Here is a 22,564-nt window from a genome sequence, read left to right on the forward strand (position 1 = left end):
GTGAGGATAAAGCAGTTCAGGAAATGAATGAATAAAACTTACCATGTGCAATTTAATCTAAAAAAAATACTTACTGGAAATACGTTTTTTTAAATAAATTCCAACATCATTTTATTAGGTTCACTTTTTTTTTAAATGAAATTCAAAAAATCAGCTAAAATATCATATGTACATTCAAGTGACAACTTTTACCTGTTTTCTCAAAATTTCTCTTAAAAGAAATATAAAACAGCAAGCCGTAAACAGGTTGGAGCACATGATTAAGCTACAAGGAAAGCACAAAAATAAAATGGCTTCTTAGAGTCCATTCACCTCCCAGATTAGAATCTCATTGTGTGCCACCGAGAAGAGAAACGTCCCTGTAGGTGAGAAGCGACACTTTTGAAGGGAATCGCCATGTTCTAAAAAGTCCTGGAATTCACCGTTGCTCCACTTGATCAGCTTTAAGACTCGTTCTGAGAAAACATCAAGATGGCACTGTAATAATCCCTAAAAACATATTCATAGCTGGCCTTGGCGAGTACCTTTTGAGCCCAATGCGATGAGTTGAGTCTTGGGGGAAATGCTAAAGCACATGGCCCAGTGAAGCAAAGCAATCTTTTTGATTACCTTGGTGAAATTAAAAGAAAAAAAAGAAGATAAATATTATTATTAAAAAGGATCAAATAAGAATGAAAAAATGAAAACAGTTACCCTTTTCTTCTTCAGGCTGTAGAACGTCAACTCTTTTTCCATCCCGTAACTTGTGTAGATGATCAAGCTGGGGTCTGTTGGGTGGAAGGAAGCAAGGCTGGGAGGTGGGCTGTCATCCTACAAGAAATAAATAGATGTAATAAAATCTGTATATCAAAAAATACATAAACATATTGGATGCCATTAATGAGAAAGATGTCTAATTAATTCAGCAAAATAAACATCTTAAAAATCATTTTGAAAAATGGACATACCATTGACGTCCAATCTATCTCTAAATAATTATTAGTAAATGTTATTATTTTGCATGTAGCCAAGCTTGACCATTTTCATGTTGAAATACTGATATTTAAAAAATATTTCAAAAATTCAACATATACATTACATGCTCTCATTAAATGCTGTAATAATGTCAACAAAATGCAGAACAATGGTAAAATCAGTAGCAAAATAAAAACTAAATGACCATATTATCACAAAAAAAAAAGATATTTGCAGTGACAATTGACAGGTTATGGTGTTACCTGGCCATATGGTGGTGCGGCAAGTGTTAGCCAGTCTAGCAAATTGCATTTGCTTTTGAACCAATCAGCAGCCCAGACACTGACACGCCTATCAAGGCTGGCAGCCAACCACAGCTCATTGCCCGCCAGGCCAAAATTCTTACACTAGAGAGGAAAAAAAAATTCAACGAAATGTCACAAAATGCCAGATCCCTCATTGGGATTTTTTTTTAACCAAGATGAAAAAAATAGAATGCGAAATATCCCCAACTGCGCAAATATTACTGCTAAAAGATGATAGGAAATGTTAAGCGTTTTTTTTCTGCCAGAAATCTTGACAACCACGCTATTGCTATGCAATCAAGGGCCACTCCATGAGACATTAAGAGTCAAGGTAATCCTATTCATATCTGGCAGAAATGAAAGCACTATATACCACAAATGTCAAATTACTGAATAGAAAATGAACCCAATGTGAATCATGTACATTAACTTGATGTTTGGTGGGAAGGTTGGCACCAAATGAACACTTGGATATTTTTTTAAACGAGCAAGAAGTCATTAGCCCAATAAAAGGTTAACAGAGATATGAAAGAATAAAAGTCTTCAATAGAATCTGACCTGTTCCCGAACACAATCAATAGTAGTGATAGCTCCTCTTTTGTGGTCCCTGAAGACCCGGAGGGTTGATCCATCTGTGACCCGACTGACGGCTATGAGACCATTCTTGGCACCAGAGAGGATAACCTCACCTTTTAAATTAAAGGAGAATGGATTAGAACATAAATCATGTGCTGTCCTAAATCTCTACGGAACCGAAAAAGCACAACACCATTGGCAGAGTACTGTATAGCAGTGATTGCAACTCGATGGGGAATCAGTTTCCTCTCCATTTCCGAACTAGCGAGCCGGAAAACGCGCACCGTGCCGTCGTCGTATCCCGCCACCAATCGGGCACGCTGCATGATTGCAAAAGGGCTCCAGGAGACGCAGGTACATGCCTGGAAAAGCACAAAGCGCCCAGTTTTTTTTTAGAATTTTCTTTAGCATTTAGAATTCTCTTAACTGTTCCAACAAATTCTCAAAAATGATTGAAAATATCTTCTAATTCTGAGTTAATTACGGACATTAGCACAATGGCACTGAGAAATGATGAATATTTCATCATTAGTGGGGATTTACCAATCCTTACCTGGTTGAGCACCTGAAACTGCACCACCAGTTCATTACCCGGAATGGACCAAACCCTCAAACTGCCATCTTCACTACAGGTTGCAAAGTGACTCTCATCAGGCTGAAAGGCCAAATCAGTCACCTGAACAACAGAGTAACAATTAGACAACAGTGATTGAAAAGCTCACGCTGTAAATCAAGTGTGAAAAGTATAGTGCTCAAGACACGTACTAATTAAAGTGCCATAATAACAGCCTTCGAGTGGCTGCTCTAATTTCTGAGGGTATACATGGAAGGAAATTCTTGGAGAATAAAAGCTGTGTAACAAGATTTCTTTCATGATTACCTTATGCTTGTGACCACTGACTAGCCGGATGCTACTGTTTTCCGACCAGTCTATGTACCACAAGGTACCGGTGGTGGTACCCACAATGCCCATGTCCATTGTGTTATCAAAGGCGGCGCTAATGGCAATCCCATCCAACAACATCTCCTGCTTCAGTACCACTGACACAGCACTGTGGAAGACATAGGACCAGGAAAGACGTATTAGCATTGCTAACTATATACAGTACATCAAATAACAACTCATGAATATTAATTTAAGGCAGTAATGAACAACTGAGCAGGCACAGGGTAACAATTAGAATTAATAGTGATTAGACAAAATGTTGATGTTCAGTTATATTTATTTTCTGGATTCTCTTCTAATATATAATGTTAATAATATTCAATAGCTGGCCTTGAAGGTACAAACCCATTTTTTTTTGTTGCATGGCCCTCAGGCCCGAAACGGCGCACCGCTTCAACCCCCCACAGTCGCAGCCTTTGGGTGTCGCTGCCTGTCAAGAGCCTATTCCCTCGGCACAGCAAAACACCTGCAGAAATAAAATGTCAAATTTCATGAGGAAAAAAAAATGACGAATAGGTTAAATGAAGATTACATAGAAGATTACCCAATTGCTTAAAAAAAGATAGATATTGACAAGTAACAAAAAACAAATTAGTAGCTGACTCAGTACCAATTTCTCCCTCATCCACATCAACTGTCATGAAGCAGCTCTGAGTCTTGATGTCCCAAGCACAAAGATGTCCTCTGTTGGAAGCGGTAAACAGCAAGGAGTCTACAGCATGGTAGCACAAGGCTGTCATCTCCACCTGTCCTACCGCTACTGGTGCCTTGACTCTCACCAGCTAAAAGCATGTACAAGTATGAGGTCACAATAAAGCGTAAAATTGTCGTGTTTCCGTACTTACTTCGAGGTCTCCGTCTCGGCCTTGGTTCTCAAATAGACCGAAGTAAACACCTTGGCTGCCAACGCAGGCTAACTGACTGACTACGGATGGGCTGAAGGCTGCATCGTGGATTGGCCCCAGTGCACTGTCTTTAGACAGCATCCGGAAGGTGGAGCAGCTCCATATGGCCACAACTGGGTCCAAAAAGTCTCCTGTAAAAGATTTTAATGCCTATGAAAACGTGTGGCCTTTAAAACATTGTCTACCAATTCATTCTAACTGGGAGAGAAGCGATATATCCAAGTTGTTGTTGTTATTGTTGTTTCTTTGGTGTAGTGCTATAACAAATAATTTTAATAGTCGACTTAATTTTGTGATGTCGCTGCTTTTTGTTTCATATTTAAATTACCAGTACTTCTCTGGGATAAAAAAATGAAATAAAATATATATTTGTTTTTAAAAATAAAAATGAAAACATTGCTACTAACCTACGGAAAGTAAGTAGCGATCATCGTTGGAAAAAGCAAGACTCTGCACTGCCCCTCTGTGGTAAGACATGGTATTGACGCAATCTCCACTCATGATGGCCCAAATGCAAATGAGGCTCTTGCTGGCACTGCTGCTCGCAGCAGATGCTATCATCTGGACAAATAACACAAAGACAAAGAAAGGTTTATGAAACAATTATTATTACTGTTTCCAACTTGAATCATTACTTCATGAACTAATTTGTAGCAAAGTATTCCACTTGTTGATTAGTAGATCAATTGCACCATCTCTACCATAACTACAATGTAGCCCGCAACAAAGATGAGTTTGACAACTTTTAAAGTAATGAGCTTCAGCCTATTTCTTCTGTGTGTGTTTGTGTACACCTCCCAAAACGGTCGATTTAAAAATAGAAGCCCCCTGCTCTTTCGCCTTTTTTTGTTCAAATAATTGGCAAGAGCGAGAATTCTGAGAGGCACCTTGCTCACCACTGAGCGAGTTGGCTTTCATCTTAAAAATAGGGGGCAGCTGTAAAATACGACTTTCGCACCTGCTGAGAAAATTGTCAAGAACGCATTGAGGTTCACTTTCTGTACGCCTGAACCATAAAACGTTGGCGTGAAAGATTTTGATACTATATTGCATTGGATTGAGTGCACAGCAGAAAAGCCACAAGTCTTTTCTGCTAATCTAATTGAGAGTGGCATCATACCTTGGCATTATTTGAAATTGCCAAACATGAGATTTCTTCTGTGTGTCCCACTAAATGTCTCTGACGCCCTGAATTGACATTCTCCAACACCACTACACTGCCGCAGGAGTATGCAAATAAACCTGCAAAAAAATGGATGTCAAACTGGCAGGTTTAAGGTTAGTACACTTGCAGATAAAGTGAGTGATACTAACCTTGATCGGGGCTCCAAACCAGGTTGCCACGTCCATTACCATTGTAACCAATGATCGTTCTTAGTGTCAGTCCCGCTTTGTCAGGAGGAGGAGAAACAGCAGTCTGGAAAAATAAAGTGCTGACTGCTGGTCAAAACTATTTTAAAAAGGAAATAAAAAAATAGTTTGTACCTGATCAAGAATGGAATTCTTAACATGTGGTACAAAGTGTTTATAACAATCTGGACGCACTGTCTTCTTTCCAGGGAAATCTACAAAACACCAAAGATGATGTAAATACATTGGAAACAGTGCTTTATGAGCCCGGTGGGCCGTTAGGCTTTTCCAGTTAATGTCGAAACAGTCGTCGATAGCCTCAATCGATTTTTTTCAAAAGCCAGTGAATCGTGGTCCCTCTAACTGTAAGTGAATACATTCCTCTACAAGAAAGTTAGAAGCTAACCATTATTTTGAACACCCCTCAGTCTATTGGGATCTCCCAGTTCTGTGATTTTCAAGAAAGAGGCTGCAGATTTGTGTTGAGAGCTTGAAATTGAACCAGCTGCTGTAAACACAACAAATAGCAACAAAAAGTGCATTAAAAGGAGTGCCTGAAGAAAATATACTTACAAAAAGAATACCACTAATGGTTTTATTCATTTGAAACCCAAGCATATTTTCGATATAAGCAACTAACTGTTCTTTTCAAATTGGCGTTGTAATACTCATAATGACAAATACCATTATCTTTCAGGTCAAATTCAGTAGGGTCCATGATGGTCACGTCGAGACATGGTGGAGGTGTCAATGGTTTCGGGGCCCTTTGGCGAGGTACTGCGTCCAGACCTTATCAATTGAAATGATGATTGAGACCATGTGTTTTGAAAACCATGGGTGAAAACTCAACTACTGTACCTGAGTCGGTTGCATCTTGACATGGTAAACTGTTGGAAAAGTTAAGAATTCACCATGTCAAATTCTCCATTGATTTTGACATTTTGTGAGTTGTACACATAAATTTATGTGCAAAAAGACAAGAATGAAAAGTTAAATATTGATAAGTACCGTACTGTAAGTTGCCTGTGAAGTGGGCTAGCTAGAAAATCCCACAAGAAGATGGCATCCCCGACTGAGATGACCCCTTTTTGTCCTGGAGTGAAGCTCACCTGGTTGATGGGCTGACTATGACCTATGAACATCTGGAGCACAAAATACATGGTTGGCTTGCAGTCATCGTTCATATTTCAGTCCTATTTTTGATGAGTACCTGTGAATTAACTTTCAGTTTCATATTATAATCCCACACTTTGACTGCATTGTCTCCAGCTGTGACCAAATATCGGCGATCTGGGCTAACAGCGAGAGAGGTACACCACTTTGTGTGTACATTGCACACCTGTAAGAAAAAGTAACCTTAGTTGAATTGATTAATCAAGAAAAATGCCCCATTTTTGGACATTAACTAATTACCTGTCTGAAAAGAGAACCCGTCTCTGTGTTAACCCAGAAAATCTTGTTTGCAGAAGTAGTGACTAGCAAATGCTCAGGGGAGGCCACGGAGAAGCAGACTTTTATTGCGGAATCCAAAAAGGTGCTTTGTGGATCAAAAGCACTCACATCAAGACGGAGCGCCTAAGGGATGAAACATAACGGAATGACATATGTTATTCTATTTAGGTGTATATTTGTATTACCATACTCTTCAGATTCTAAACTGCTACTTTTTTGTCTCCCTTTGATTTCTGAAACTTTAAAAATGGAGCAGCTAATTTAGGTATTTTTGCCAACTACATTGAATAGTCCATAGTGGCATTAGATCAGTGTGTAAAATTAAATTTTGAAATCATTTTGGAGGTTTATCTGATAAAACTTTGACAATTGTTAATATAGATGACATTGTTTTAAATTAAATTTTGAAATGTTGGTGTCCCTTGAGATTTTTTTTAATGCCAAAAGTGTGCCACAGCTCAAAAAAGGTCGGGTAACACTGAGGTAAAGCATCATATGGATACTCCGCTGCAAACTAAGAATTCAAGTCATGTTTCCTTTTTGTAATTATAGCCACCTGCTTTTTAAATCATCAAACTCCACTTTACTGGTAGCGTTGTAATACCTCTTCTAGAGTGAGTGCGTCAACAATGGTAATGATGTATTCAGTGGGACCGACGAAAGCAAGGAACCGACTGTCGCTGCTCACAGTCAGAGCATCTGGAGCGCGCCCGGTCCCTCGGGCGACCACATGACCTAATGATCAGGCAATCAAGCAGTTGGTCTGTTGCTGTATTTTTTTTTTTTTAAGATGAGAAATGGGTGGCATATTTCCACACTTGCAAATGAACTTTCATACGTACAGACAACTCGGATCACGTTGCTGTCGTTCTCGCAGGAGTTGTAGAGCGCGAGAGAGCCCTCGGAGGCAGCGCTGTACATGCACTCTCCGTCGGGTGAGAAAGCGAGACCTACCACAACACCTTTGTGTTGGCTATAATTAGTGGGTGAGGACAAACACACGATAAGAAAACATAATCACTGTTTGTTCAAATTTGTATAGGTCAAGCAATGTTTGTTGCTCCTTAAATATTGACGATATTCATATCAAATGCTGAGACTTTATCCCCCCAAAAAATAAAAAAATAAACAAGAACAAGTCCCTCATTATTAACACAATGGCCAGTATACACTAGGATGCTTTCATTCTCACCAGTGTTCTGCCAAGATTTTTCCACAGGAAATATCAAAGACTCGGACAATCCCCGAATTGAATCCACACGAGAAAATCTGCTCTCTGGGATGGAAGGCCACGGAGCATGGTTTATCCTCTGATACAAAGTCAAACAACTGTGAAAAGAGAAAATGAGATGCAACTTTTGCTTTGTCATTTAATGGCTAAAATCAATAGCGAAAAACATGTTCACTTTGTTAAAAATGATTATATTTTTAGGTACAAAACATGAACCTGATATAAGGAGTCCATGGACCAAATACGAATAGAGCCATCAGAAGACGCAGTGGTGAGGTGCCTTCGAATTCCATCTACGCTAAAGCCCAGCACTGTGCTGGTGTGCGACCTCATTAGCGTGTTGTACCCCCGACTGCTCACATCAAGGAAACCCAGGTTACCAGTAGAGGTGGCGGATAGGACCTGCATGCTGTCAGATGACACAGATACCAAGCTCACGGGACCCTCATGTTCTGGAAAATAAGTGCATTGATTTTTTTCTTGAAAAACATGTTACACAGTAGAATTGATGATTGATAAATATAGCATCTGATGGACTGAATTTGTTCATGTGTGAAAAATATTGTCAAGGTATTTATACCACTCATTGATTACACCAAACTGTGTTAGACTCGTCTGGGCATTTAAGCGTTAAAAATGACATTAAGATCTGGGGTTATAGGCATAGCCTAATTACCAGCTTCCAGGAATACGCCGGAAAAATCCAGAGGCCACAGCCGTAGGAATCCATCTTCAGAGCCCGTGACACAGAAGGTTGAGCAAATGCTAAGGCTGTTGATGGCAATACCAGGACCTGGAAAAGGAAAATTTTCAAAGTACTGCATGACAATTTAGCATTTATAATGAAGTTTCTTCAATTTCTATACCATGCTAGAGTAAATGGAAACCTTGGCTTTGGTAATGTTCAGCATCGCTGAGTCCATAATTGCTTTCTAACAAGCTTATACTATGAATATAACATGCTGCTGGTGTTTGTTACTTAGCAACTTGCAGTTTAACCCAGCCCACCGAAGAGTGTGCTAAGATACATCTTTGCCATGCACAGCCATTGTAATTATGAGCATTTATATTTAAAGGGGGTCAAATTTACCTCTGTTGACCGACCACTTCTGTGGCTTTTTCTGCACAGGGAACAACCACCTGACATTTCTAATGATTACTCTGCTGTAGTCAATCTCGAAAATATGACCACTCTTGCTGCTTGCAAACCTGCAATGAGAACACAATCAAGATAAACTAGTGCAAGTCCCTGAGGATTTCAAAGGCTTGAACTTTAAACAGACAGATTGCTCACTCACAGTAGTCTATCATCGATATGCTGTTCTGGGGAGTCTCCTTCTTCAAAGGCTACGTCGGTGAAGTCAACTGTCTGGTATTCACCCAAATTGACTGCACAAGAGCGCAATGTACCTTTGCTTACCCGCCACAGGCGTATGCTATCATGCCCACATGACACTAGCCTGATAGAAGACGGAAGACAAGAGCATTAAACCACTCGTGTCGGAGTCATTAAATACCATGTTGAAAGTCGCAGAAGTACCTTGTCTCATCAAAGTTGGCAAATTTCATCGTTTGAATATCCACTTCCATTTTTATCTTTGCGAATATGCCCACTTCTCCGTTTTGAATGTTGTCCGTGCTCCATACAACCACCAACTGTTAAACGTCATAAAGTAAATCAGTACTACTAGACTGAATATGAAAGATGAATTAAGTTGGAGCAATCATGTGGTGTGGAACACTTGCCGTTTTCCCACAACCGTCCTTCCCTCCTCCACAGAGAAGGCTGCCACTGTGTGAGAAGCTTTGGGCCAAAAAAAATGTCCAGAATCACTGAAATCCAATTTCTTCACTCTTACTACACGTCTAAAGAAGTTACCTGAGAGAGGTGACTGATTGGGCGTACATCTTGAACATTGCCACGCAATTTCCTTTGAGGTAATTCCATATTCGAATGGCGCAATTACCAGCTTGTGCAGAGGCGAGCAATGTTGTGTTGCCATTAAGAGCCAGAGCAGACACCTGGGACAAAGTCACACAGTGTTTATTCTTTAGTTGCCTTTGGTGGCGATGGACGTCCAAGGTAGTGTTCAACACGTTTACCTTATCAGTATGACCAATGAAGAATCTCTGCTCACATGAGTTTATTTTCATGGAGACAACAATAGCGTGACATGGATAAATCACTGAATCTCCAGCTAAGGTCCATAAGGCCTAAAATTTAAAGTAGACATATAAGAAATAACTTAAATTTCATGTGATGTCAAATCCTAACAATGAATATTTAGTTATTACTTTGGCTGTCCCAAACCCATATTTGTGCATGTCAGGCCAAATCACATGATAATCCAAGTAATGGGTATTTTGTATATGATCGATATTCATAATAATTGAAAAAGATATTCTGAACTACTTCAAAAAGAACAAGGTAAATATTGAGATTTTTTTTGTCCAAGTGATTCCATAAATGGGATTTTAAAAAAAAAATCTACACATGTTAAAACCACCCAAAAAAATGTCAAATAAAAAAAAAAAACCTACACATTTGTAGGTGGCTCCTCCAAAACCAATTATTTTCCTGAGCCTCATAATCGGGTCTGGTAACAGCTTCTAAAAGGAAAATGAAACTTACTTAAGGTTTTAGTGTAAAGTTCTACTGCATTTAACATATAGCATATTTGCTTACATCCATTTCCTTCGTAGTAATGACATGAATGGCCTTTCTGTCTCTTTTGCAAATCTTGACCCTACTTGCTACTTTGTCATTGACACACAGTGTGGGGGTGATTGTCTGCTGTCAAAAAAAGACAAAGGCAGAGGTAAAAAAAATTCTGATAGAAAAAGAAGCAAGGGTTTTTATTTTTAATTTGCTGTCAATTATCAGTCCTACCCGTTCTGGGCTGGACTTTTGGGGTTTTGTGCCTGTAAAACATTTAAGAAAAAATAACAACAATGAGAAGCTGATGTCGTAAAAGAAAATGTATTTCATATGGTTGCCTTTGGATACTCACCTTCCAAAAAGCAAACTTTTCGGCGGACACAGCTGGTTACGTCTCTGATAGAAGAAAATGTGAGTTAGAAATTGCATAGTTTAATTTGATGTTATTTCCTCATTTATTTATTTAAATTATTTTAATAGGTGACTAATAACCCAGGATTTTTTTCTATTAATTGAGTTGAGTGCATATAAAAAAACACTGGATTTACTGTTTATATTACAGAAATCAGGAATTATTTACTGTATTTTGTCTGGGACCTCTTCAGGTAGCTCAGGTGTGCCGATCCCCTAAACCAGAATAAAAAAAGATGGACGGGAAACAAAACATTTGAGTATGAATAAAATATAGTAGTAGGATTTTCTAGGGTTGTTAATCTGTCCTACCGTTTCTGGGCTGGGGCTTCGGGAGTCTGTGTCTAAGAGATATTTGGGGCAAAATATCAAAAACAACCTTGTTATGCAAACAAAATGTGTGCATTTAGATACTCACCAGCCTGAGCACAGATTTTTTGGATGACATTGCTTTTAAATTCTCCATCTAAAGGAAACCTGGGATATATTGTGTGAGTTAGAACTCTGACAGGCACAAACATATTGTAAAATGTAAAAAAGAAAAAAAAAACATAATAATCCAGTAAAAGGGAAAAAGACTATTCACTGCAGTTGTTAGTGAATAGCCACCCATTCTATTGTATCCTGGAAAGATGAGAAGATTCTATTTTTGATATTTTTTTTCTTCCAAAACCACAGGGCCACTGTGACTAATTTGCTGTGCCAGGAAGCATTTGTTAACCTTAATAGCCCTGGCGGGGTGAATAAATGGGATTCTTGTCAAGTTGGCTAGTGATTTTAGTTTGAAATATATAAAAGAAGAGGTCACCTGATGTAATTGTACATTTTTTCCCATGTGTGTCCCATGGGCACAGGAAACATCATGTCTCTGGGCATGGGTACACCACCATCTTTAGGGGTCAGGCCCAAATACTTGGCTTGTTGGTAGGACAACTCTGTCAACAAGGAAAGCACACAAGCCATGTATATTATTCTCATTTCTGTCAATGTTATGATGAATAAAGTCTTACCTGGAGTCAGCTGCAAATCAGTGGTAAAGACATTTTTAACAGTCATGTTGGAGCAGAGCTTGATGCTCTTTAGATGACTGTAGTAGTGCTGGCTAAGGTAAGTGGAGAGCGTAAGCTGAAGATCCATCATCAAACAAGTCCAATGAACTTTAGGACCAGGTGGTAAAGGTACAGAACCTAAGAGTGGGAACAAATGGTTAAAAAAATACATGTACAAGATGGCTGCTAGGTGAGCTATTTACATGAATTTGAAGTCTTGGATGAAATGTCTTGTTTCCACTCAAACTCCGATTTGCATTCGATGGGGAAGAGAAGCGATGTTGGGGTGAAGTCAAACTCCTTGAACATATTGGAGATGGAGATGCGGACCACGCGGCCATTCTAAGCAGCACAAAAAAAGCACTTGAATTTATATGCATGCCTTTCACTAATGCTTTATAAGCCTGGTGGGCTGACCCAAGCAAGGTTATAACTGGGCTTCAATAGGTCATATAATAAAAAAAGAACAGACATCATTTCAAAATACATTTTATATATTTATTTTGATTAATAATTGTTTTCACTTTGCCATTGGCAGGATTTGAAAGATTTCTCTGGGTTGGGCTGATATGTACAGACCTCTGAGCAGACATCCAAGACGATTAAAAAAGGTTTTCTTGGAGCGGGCTTGAAGAGGAGGTAGAAATATCGTCCTTTCAGACCCAAAGACTGGCTGGAATTTTTGGGAATCAGGATGAAGTTGTCGGAAGGAATAGAACCTCTTATCCGGAACACAGAACAGTTGATTGTTTTGTCCTATGATGGTTTGTGAAGAATGACAGTTGGAATTAAGAAATTTACACAAAACATCCCATATACAATTACATTATATACAGAAGACTATGTTCTAGTAAAGATTCGTACCAAGTAGATGATTTCTGTTTCAAGTTAAATGGCTAGAATTTGTATCCTAGCTATGTTTTTTTTGAGGGTCACAGACAGAACATGACAGTCAGAAATAAGAAATGCATTTTATATGAGATAAGTTGCTTGGAAGATATGTGTATAGCTATAATTTACATTTCAACAGGTCAGTTAATTCAAAAATAGACATGCCAAAATAAGTCATGGCTTTAAAGCAGATAGTTACCCAGTATGGTGACACATCTCCTACTTTTGATACATTTAACCATTCTGAAACTCGGTACTCTTTGAATATGTTGACATAAGGATGCTGCCAATCATCTAGAAACAGAAATTAAAGTTAATTGAATGAAGTTAAAGCAACACTTTGGACATTGAAGTTGTTGTTTTGTAAAATACAACTACATAAGGCGAGTCACAACAAAATATATATTCTTCCCGTCGGAACATCAAAGGAAAGAAAGGAACCGCCATCAAAACAACCGTAAATTGAGTTTTAACATTGTCTAAAGACAAATAAAGGTTTGCCATTATATCAAGACTGTTCTTTGAAATTCAGATAATATGTGTATTTCGTACCTTTCCTTGCCATTGACGGGGTTAAACGCCACTCTTGACCAAACGAATGTTAGCCCAAATTCGGACAACTCGTCCAGCTGCCTTAATGTACATTTACTCACATTAGCTTGACACAAACGGCAAAGACAGCGGGTGGTGCTCACATACAAACTGGCCTTTCTCTGAAGTTTTTTTTTATTTTAAACTATGTGAACTTTAATGCTGAATAAAAACAGTCGCAATGTCAAGCACAACGTGAACTACAAAGACCAAAGTGACATCCGTCGAAGTGTTTTAGTCCTTCCCGCTTCTTTTACCGCTGTTGCCAACCATATCGTGGAAGTCCCTTTGGTCCGGGTGCTTATGGGTAATGTAGTAGTACAGTAAAAACAGTGTCCTCATTATTTAATTGCGGACGTTCACGTTTTCGTGGTCAAATGAGGGCACCCTTAAAATAGCCCGTCGGTTTAGTCCAATCGTTCCGGTAATTCCATTCACAACAAAGAGTGGTGCTTTAAAACCCTCAAAAATACTGCCAACAGTCAAAATAACAGCACCTTATAGCTCATAATTTAAAAATTGAATTAAGTAGCTCCATTAAAAACACACATTTCACTCCACAAGTACAATATAATGTGAATTCTTGTTTTAGTCAATTCTAGTTATGGACATTTTCAACTCCCATACTCAAAATTGAGCAATTTCGCACATTAAATCTGGAGAAAATTGAAATTAAAGTTTCTACATGGTACTTTGTCATGGTTGCACTTCCCATGTGTTTGGTTAAAAAAACAGCTTTGAGAATCCTATATGAAAATCCATGAATCGCTTCCACCAGCCCACATTAGATACAAATATGAATTTAACCAAGGAAATTACTATAAGAGGTTGACAAGTAAATAATCACAACCATTTGACAACTTTTTACAAAACAGCTCACAGTTTTATCCTATCAAAAATCCCACCATCATTAGTTATACAAAATAAATCCACAGATCAGTCTGATTCTACATTAGGAACATGTGGAAGTAACTCCACTGGATCTTGAAGATGGATTTGGAACGACAACTGCATGACTGTTGTAGAATCTAGTACAGGTCCACCGCCTCTCACGGTTGTGGGTATGTGCACCGGCGAGGTGTCAGGGCACAGGGAAATTCCCCCATTCTGGCGCAGAGAACTGTCACAGATGGCTGAAGGATTGGCCATTGACCTCGTGGTCCTCTTTGAGGATCTACTACAAACTGGCACTGTGGCATTTGAAAATGTTTGAATGTGGGTGACTCCACCGGCTAGTCACTGTCCGCAGCACACAATCTGTGTTCCTGTCTTCCAACTGCGCAGTTTCCGTTTTATTTCTGTCCTTACCTGTAGATAAAAGTCAAAGAAATTATCGATTTTATTCCTTCTCGTTGTCAGAAAAATAAAAACTTCAATTTGAAAATGCTAGAATGTTTCAAATATTCTCTTATTTCACATTTGTATTCCACTATTGTTTTCTAAATGTATTAATAATGATTTATTTATTAATATGTATAAATATTTGACATTGTTTTAGTTAAACTGTAAAAAGTATGGCCAAAGATATCCTTTTAATTTCAAATATAATCATTGTAAATAATACATAGTCAATTTTGACCCATTTTTTAAAAAAGAAAACAACAGTTAATAGTCTCTTCTTCTTATAATTCTTAATTTATTTAAGAGCACACCAATTTTATGTACATTTTACAAAAAAAAGATCTACCAACGCACAATGCTGGCCACCATAAATAATGTAGTGAGCCAGATCTGCCCTCCGGGCATGAAATTTCACCACTGCACTCATGATGCGCTATGTGATATGGATGTGCTTTGCTCCTCAAGAGCCTGGACAGCACACTACTATCAATACAACTAGAAAGGCCCCTCCCCCTAACCAGCCAAATTAAATATGACCCAGTCCACTTTGACTACATGACCCCAAATTTAATCATGTCTCCCATTTTAGAATAAAAAGATGTATGGGATTTCTATCTCAGTAAAGGGCATTGAAACCTGATTAGAATAAGTTAATATCAAATACAAATTACACATTTACAGGTGAAGGGGAACTATAATAGGAACCACCAACCTCTTTGTTTGCATAGCAGTAGAGAACCGCCACCAGAAATCCCTGCAAAAATGATTTTGAACAATGAGTTCATTAATAATTAGTATTTACTAACTTGCAATTAATCTGGTGCAAAGATGATTATATAATATATAGAGTTACATGCAATTTATTTCTAATTATTAGCTATAATTAGGTAAGATGATGATTTTTCCATTGTAAAAATATGTATAATTATGTAGTTTTACAGCTATAATGTTGTTAAAGTACTAATGTACTCCTTGTAATAGTGATTTTCATCTAAAAATATTACTAGTGTTGTCAAGGGATTAAAATTTGTAATCATGGTCAATCGGATACAGCCTATAGTTGATTAATTCCATTTTTTTTATGCAAAAGACATTCAAGGATGACCGCTCATTCACCCTCTATGAGTCAAAATAGATTGGACGCCAATGACAACCAACAAGGTGAATGTACATACAAGCATGAAGGGTTTAAAACATGGTTATGTTAATTATTATTCCTATTGTGTGGAGGATAATAAGCGTAGTGAAGATCACCACGCTTGGATGTGCACCTGATTATACAAGATGTTCAACCAACCTGGAAGGAATTCAGAAATAGCGTGAAGAAAATCTTAAAGTAGCGCAAAACCCCCGCCGTTTGTTCGTCTGTTATGAAGATGAATATGACCTCGTGAGTACCAAACAAGGGAATGAGCGTCAACGTTGCCTTGGCGAGCCTGAGTGAAAAAAAGTGACCATTTCAGCACAGCTTTTACTTCTATACCACGAATGAGTGATAACATACCGCCGTTTGTAATCAGAGTAGTCACTTTGGTTGTTAGCCCGAAGCTTGGACAGAATCACTCGCAGAATCTTGACGAAAATCAGAAAGTTGACCTGGTGCCAGAAAGGTGACTCGGATTTTTTGGGCCGTGAATATGTCGAATATCGATTGCGGTACTTACGAGTGAAGCGAAAAGAATCGGGGAACGGATGATCCACCAGTAGTTCATGTTTTCGTTGACAGCCCAACATCTGTGTAGAAAAACAAAGCCTCATGATCAATTGTTTTCAAGTCGAATTCCGTCAATGCAATGAAAAGTATATTAAGTGAGAAATAAATATGACAAATTGTAAAATAATTAAAAAGAAATGAAATGGTGGAAGGACTTACTCATTGTTTTCTTTCAGTATCTTCATTACTACCCAAGGAATTACAAAGAAAAGGGGGGTTCCTAAAACAACAACAACAACAAAAAGCACACAATGGCTGGACTATTACATTAACAGTATATATATATATATATATATATATATATATATATATATATATATATATATATATATATATATATATATATATATATATATATATATATATATATATATATATATATATATATATATATATATATATATATATATATATATATATATATATATATATATATATATATATATATATATATATATATATATATATATATATATATATACATGAAGGTATGTATTATGTATAGTACGTAAAAATGTCAATTGGGAAAATACTCATTATTTGTGTAGTTATTTTATTCAAGGTGAATGAATATTTATAGATTTGACTTGTATTCATGTATTTTGAATACTATACTATTTTCTTTTAGTATTTTCTTCAGTTAGGTTTATGATATAATTCTTTTTTTTATTTCTCATTTTGTGTCTTTTCTTTTTTAGTCCTTAAATCACTCATTCATTTTAATTTCTATTTATATAAACTGTTTAGGGAGACGCAATGCACAAGTGGTTAGCGTATTCCAGTTTCCTACCAGGCTGGTTGGACACTCAAAATTGCCCCTAGGTATGAGTGTGAGTGAAAAATTAATCAATGAATACTCTGTTTAGGTTTTTGCTAATATTTAATTTATATAATGAAATATTTGTACTCTACTTTGCGTATTTCAGTTTTCAATTCTTATTTAGTTTGATTGTATGGCTTTTTTTTGCCTGTTTCACTTGTTATTCCTATCATTCTTGATCCTTTCATTGACTTCATTATTAATTCAAATCTTATTATCTTCCTCATTTCCTTTTGATCCTCTACAGTATACGCTTGATGGATACCCAAATAGCTTTCAAAGCACAGGCTGATTATTTTGATTGTATAGTTTCTCTTGGCCTCGACTTACCCCAGCCCAGGCAGATCAACGGCAAGTACTTTTTACTGTCGACAAGCACCGAGGCAATCAGCACCGAGTACAAATAAATGGCCTCTCCAAAGAACCAATAGTGGTTGGCCAGCACACAGTACTGCATAAGTACTTGGGATATCCTGCAGCCGATGGCGGCCTGTATGGCGGGCACACAAATCCACACGTTGCCCAACTTCCCCAAGCCGATGGCGCCGATAAGAGAGTCGACACTCACCCGATGGCTGAGCATCTCACTCACGTCGGCGCTTCTGATAATTTGCCTTCCCCAGTGCCGTTCCAACATGGTGTCCTTAACGATGACGGACGCGGCCCGCAGGATGAAGGACAGAAAGAGGTTGGCGTGGATGTAGTTGCGTGTGCAGCGCAATTTCCTTTTCAGACCAAACAAATTATTGGAATTATCTGTCCTAGAATCACGGTAGTACTCTTAAAAATGACCCGCAAGCTTAAAAAACCGGCAATTTTCTTTATATTTGAGATAGCAAATGGCAAGGGGGGTAACCACAAAATACTGCCATTGTGAGTCTGGCTTTTGGTTCGTAATTGCATCACAACATAGGAAACTGAATATTATGGTGGTTAAAGAAGCATTACTTTATCAAAGAACAGATATAAAGTAAGCTGAGCATTTATGCTAGAAAAATAAAGTATAGGTTGTACATTATTAGCGGAAGTGAATGAATGAGGAATATTTTCTGAAGTGAAAGCAGATGTTGGTGAATACTTCATTGGAATCATTCATTACATTACCATCTGCTTTCATCCAGATTTTAAAAATAATTAATTTTTTGTATTTATAGTATATATATTTTAATCCCTTCAAGTACAGTGATCACTCCAGTTGACGGCATTTCAAAATTTGACCCTTTAATACCCCTATCATGCCCCACTTTAGTGAATAGTTCATTGACACACACACACATGCACACATCTAATCTCCTTTTTGGTTTACAAAATGTACCTAAAAAGACCAATTTAGGTGAATATTATCTCCACACAATCCACTTTCATAATAGTTGTGGATTCAGTGTATTAGTTGTTAATTAGTGGACCTAAATTGACACAAGCAGGTTTGAAGAGCCATTTTCTGTGCCGGATGGCTTACCTGAAGCTCAACAGAATGATGAGAGCAGTTATGAGAGAGAAGAGAGACAGGGAATAACCCACTGTGTACAACGTTCTGAAGCTCAACATCATTTTTTGGAACCACATCTGAAAAACATCATAGGCCGGTTTCATTTCAAATTGAAACATTTCACTTGAATTCACATTGAGTGATCATACAAGGGTCATACCTCTTGAGATAGGACGTCTTTTTCCTCCTCACATTGGGACTTATTCCTCCAGACATGGCCGCCATGGTCACGCTCCCAAAGACCGTCGACCCCACATCGTCGATACACCATGCCGTGTGAAACTGTCATTAAGAATAATAATTAATTTTATTTTGTCTTCCAATTATCTAAATTTTAACTGATTCATTTATGACATGTCAGTCTGACATCCTTGGTCGAGCCCATGTGCAGTATTTTTTTTTTATTTTAAATGAAAACAACTTGATTTAAAAATATATACACAAAACCAATGTCCGCTCAATCGAACTCCAATGGATTGGACTTAATGTCTATCCCTGTCACTGCCGACTGACTACGACTCAAAAATCTACCTACCTTGATCATACCAGGGCAGGTAGAACGGACAGGAGATATTGACTAGCGACCCAGCGGGGGAATCTGGCCAGCAGGCATATCTATCAAAATTCCTTTTGCAAAACAAGCCAGCTGCAAGATGGAAACAACATAAGAAGAAAGCCCTCCAATGATGATCTTTTGAATAACAGCAAGGGACCTTCTGCTTGAAGAAATACATGATAATGTACCTTGCGCTGGCTCATTTTCAATCATCTTGAAACAGTTGTCCTTATACTGCACCCATTTGTAATATGTTTCCTCCAGCACTTTCCCGCTGGCCATGTCGATCTGTAATTACATTTTCCAATTGACAGAAAGGGAACAGGTAGTAATTTTAATGACCTGCTGGGCGTTATATAGACCTTTTCATCAGGAGGTATTATCGGGGGGATAATTGAATGTTATGGCATGTACTCCTAACATTAAACAGATTGGATATGTAAGTAAAGATGGGGGTTTCCAAATACTATATTCTTTTATTTTTATTTTTACTATTAACCAGTGACAACAATAGGCATCCAAATCAATTTTGACTATATTTGTTTATATATCTGCAACTACTTCTGCTACTACTGCTGCTGCTGCTACTACTACTACTACTGCTGCTGCTGCTACTACTACTACTACTACTACTACTACTACTACTACTACTACTACTACTACTACTACTACTACTACTACTACTACTACTACTACTACTACTACTACTACTACTACTACTACTACTACTACTACTACTACTACTACTACTACTACTACTACTACTACTACTACTACTACTACTACTATTACTACTACTACTACTACTACTACTACTACTACTACTACTACTACTGCTGCTACTACTACTACTACTACTACTACTACTACTACTACTACTACTACTACTACTACTACTTCTGCTAATACTGCTGCTGCTACTACTGCTACTTCTACTACTACTAATACTGCTACTGCTAATACTGCTGCTGCTGCTACTACTACTACAGCAACTACTACTACTGCAACTACTACTACTACTACTACTGCAAATACTACTACTACTGCAAATACTACTACTACTGCAACTACTACTACTGCAAATACTACTACTACTACTGCAACTACTACTACTGCAACTACTACTACTACTACTACTGCAACTACTACTACTACGACTACTGCAACTACTACTACTACTACTACTACTACTACTGCAACTACTACTACTACTACTACTACTGCAACTACTACTATTACTACTACTACTACTACTACTACTACTACTACTACTACTACTACTACTACTACTACTACTACTACTACTACTACTACTACTACTACTACTACTACTGCAACTACTACTATCATTACCCTAGTCCTTTTTTTGTAAAACAAATCAAAAGAGCAATGCCATTTTGCTGTTGCCTGGGAAAGATGTAAGCAAATGCTCACTTTGTCGTGGGCAGCTTCTCATGCATTTAGTTTCTTTGCTGTGGCAGCCAATGTTTTTCCCCCAGAACGTTCAATTCCATCTGAAAAAAGGCAATGCATGTGGTGTAGAAAATTGCCCCAACGCGAATACCGCCGATATTAAGCCTCTATTTTCTTCCCCATCACACCAAGCGGTGAGCTGTGTGGATTGAGCACTGTAAATGTCATAGCTCCTAAGTAACTTATTCTGTTTGTTTTGATCAAAACATTTTACCAAAGACAGTTTTGTTCAAGTGGCCAATGACGTGTTGCCAAAGAAGGGTTGTTATTAACAACAAGGCAGTTTTAGCACAAGTGGTAATGAAAATGAAGGACTATTCAAAGAAGTGTCATTAAGGGGAAGATATGTAAGAAAATGAAAGTGTGAAAATAGAAACAAGCACACTGTATTATCATAGTCACTTTCTGCCACCCTGGCATTTATAGAAACATTGTGAAACGGTCCATTTAAAGGTCCTTCCGGAATATTAGATATTGCACGTAAAAAGGAGAAAGGCTCAACTAACCGTGGGGAGTTTGACAAGCATCAGACAAATTATGGTCATTACGTCCCTTGTCCCATCCATGGTGATCAATTGTTCTGAAAGTGGGAAAAAATGCATGGAATACCCAACACCATCAATAGAAGAAAAATAATTAGTGTGTAGAATACTAAAATCTAGTTATATATAAAGAGCATGTTTCAAGATGGACTAACTGACAGAATTGGAGTTGTAGTAATGTTAATATAGTACATAACCAAAGTTGTTTACTATGGCATTTTTGACAAACACACTATATTATTCCCATATAGTACAATTTTAAATATTTTATACATATTAAACACAAGAATGAAAATAAAAGCTAAATAAAAGCTTAGATTAAGTCTTGCTTGACCTATGCAAACAGAGATTTAAAATTAATTTTACAAAAGGTTACTTTGTATGCCAGCGTCTTATTAAGTAACAAGCAGAATCATTATTTTTTTATCATTTAATTTAGTTGCAATTAACACTGTATTAACAAAAAATATATATCATAATAAAAATCTAATGTACACAGGTATATGAAAAAACACTAAGGATAAGTGACCTTTCTTTTTTAATTACCAAAATAGTCACTGACCCTATGAAGCTAATGAAGAATATTTGAGATACATACTTTAATATTTCCCCTCCAGTTGAACCACGTATTTCCATCATTATAGGACACAAAGACATCTTTTTTACAATTCCATTTCTGATCTCATGAATGTCAAATATACCTCAATCATAATCCCATCAGCATTATTTGACATATTTCTCCTCCAAAGACAAAGAAAAACAACATTTACACACATGCATATATAGTAAGGAAAGCAATTTTACTTACATGGCAAAGCACCTGATTGGGATGAATGTTTTTGCGTGCTGTGCTGGTGGCTCTCACACTAAAGGTGCGCGCACACGTCACTCCTTTTTTTTTAAATTTTTTTTTTTTTACTATTTTCCAGCCAAGCTGGAATGTGCAGAGAGCAAAAAATTAAAAAAAAACGCAGGACCCGCTCCACCTTCACTGGTGACGTCACAAAAATAATGAGCTGCAGGGAATAAATGCTGTGTAACATGAAATATTATTATGTACATTTTTATATTCCAGAAGGAAAATACCTGTTTTTAACTCTACTTGAGTTGATCAGCGCCTCATTTGCAAATAAATCAAATTATTAGTCATGTTTTTACAATTACTGCTAAAATAGCAACACTTTTTCTTCATAATATATTGAATTTTGGCTGAAAATGTGTTCTACATTTTTGAATAAGTCAAATTTGTGTGTTACTGACTCAAAATTTTGATATTTAGTACATGATATGATCATGTAAAGGGTAGATT

At 37.4% G+C, this 22,564-nt stretch overlaps 1 protein-coding gene and 1 pseudogene across 6 annotated transcripts; both read right to left on the reverse strand.

Annotated features, from left to right (window-relative positions):
• Positions 1-84: 84 nt before the first annotated feature.
• Positions 85-13,692, reverse strand: wdr90 (WD repeat domain 90). 5 transcript variants are annotated; one of them, XM_077739377.1, is made up of 45 exons: positions 13,282-13,692; positions 12,929-13,023; positions 12,418-12,594; positions 12,042-12,180; positions 11,800-11,976; positions 11,598-11,724; positions 11,208-11,266; positions 11,102-11,133; positions 10,959-11,005; positions 10,731-10,774; positions 10,610-10,641; positions 10,406-10,510; positions 10,261-10,329; positions 9,823-9,933; positions 9,599-9,741; positions 9,466-9,523; positions 9,260-9,375; positions 9,018-9,179; positions 8,810-8,928; positions 8,396-8,512; positions 7,936-8,171; positions 7,681-7,817; positions 7,331-7,461; positions 7,093-7,223; positions 6,450-6,611; positions 6,247-6,375; positions 6,045-6,178; positions 5,895-5,923; positions 5,721-5,825; positions 5,443-5,544; positions 5,172-5,251; positions 5,001-5,103; positions 4,807-4,928; positions 4,094-4,247; positions 3,627-3,817; positions 3,392-3,563; positions 3,127-3,247; positions 2,716-2,887; positions 2,389-2,511; positions 2,029-2,197; positions 1,818-1,948; positions 1,218-1,361; positions 694-810; positions 525-609; positions 85-455 (listed from the first exon to the last, which is right to left on the reverse strand). In XM_077739377.1, the coding sequence occupies exons 1-45, from the start codon at positions 13,292-13,294 to the stop codon at positions 298-300; spliced, it is 5,280 nt and encodes a 1,759-aa protein (XP_077595503.1). In that variant the 5' UTR covers positions 13,295-13,692; the 3' UTR covers positions 85-297. The 5 variants fall into 5 exon arrangements, with proteins under 5 accessions (XP_077595503.1, XP_077595502.1, XP_077595500.1 ...); XM_077739376.1 differs by having other exon boundaries at positions 10,406-10,513; XM_077739374.1 differs by having other exon boundaries at positions 10,610-10,648; positions 10,729-10,774.
• A 683-nt stretch (positions 13,693-14,375) lies between these two features.
• On the reverse strand, positions 14,376-21,279 carry LOC144211716 (glucagon receptor-like; annotated as a pseudogene). Its single transcript, XR_013329640.1, has 12 exons — positions 21,220-21,279; positions 19,220-19,528; positions 18,845-18,966; positions 18,655-18,761; positions 17,764-17,920; positions 17,526-17,685; positions 16,535-16,595; positions 16,326-16,395; positions 16,166-16,257; positions 15,959-16,097; positions 15,374-15,415; positions 14,376-14,628 (listed from the first exon to the last, which is right to left on the reverse strand). The product of XR_013329640.1 is annotated as a glucagon receptor-like (transcript).
• Between the last annotated feature and the right edge of the window lie 1,285 nt (positions 21,280-22,564).

The sequence above is a fragment of the Stigmatopora nigra genome, chromosome 18, assembly GCF_051989575.1.
Source record: "Stigmatopora nigra isolate UIUO_SnigA chromosome 18, RoL_Snig_1.1, whole genome shotgun sequence".
Classification (NCBI taxonomy): domain Eukaryota; kingdom Metazoa; phylum Chordata; class Actinopteri; order Syngnathiformes; family Syngnathidae; genus Stigmatopora; species Stigmatopora nigra.

Coding starts and splice junctions, on each gene's coding strand:
- wdr90 (XM_077739373.1), bottom strand. Junction 8,929..9,017: donor CATATCGATGATAGACTACT/GTGAGTGAGCAA, acceptor TTCTCATTGCAG/GTTTGCAAGCAGCAAGAGTG. Junction 2,198..2,388: donor AGTTTCAGGTGCTCAACCAG/GTAAGGATTGGT, acceptor GTGCTTTTCCAG/GCATGTACCTGCGTCTCCTG.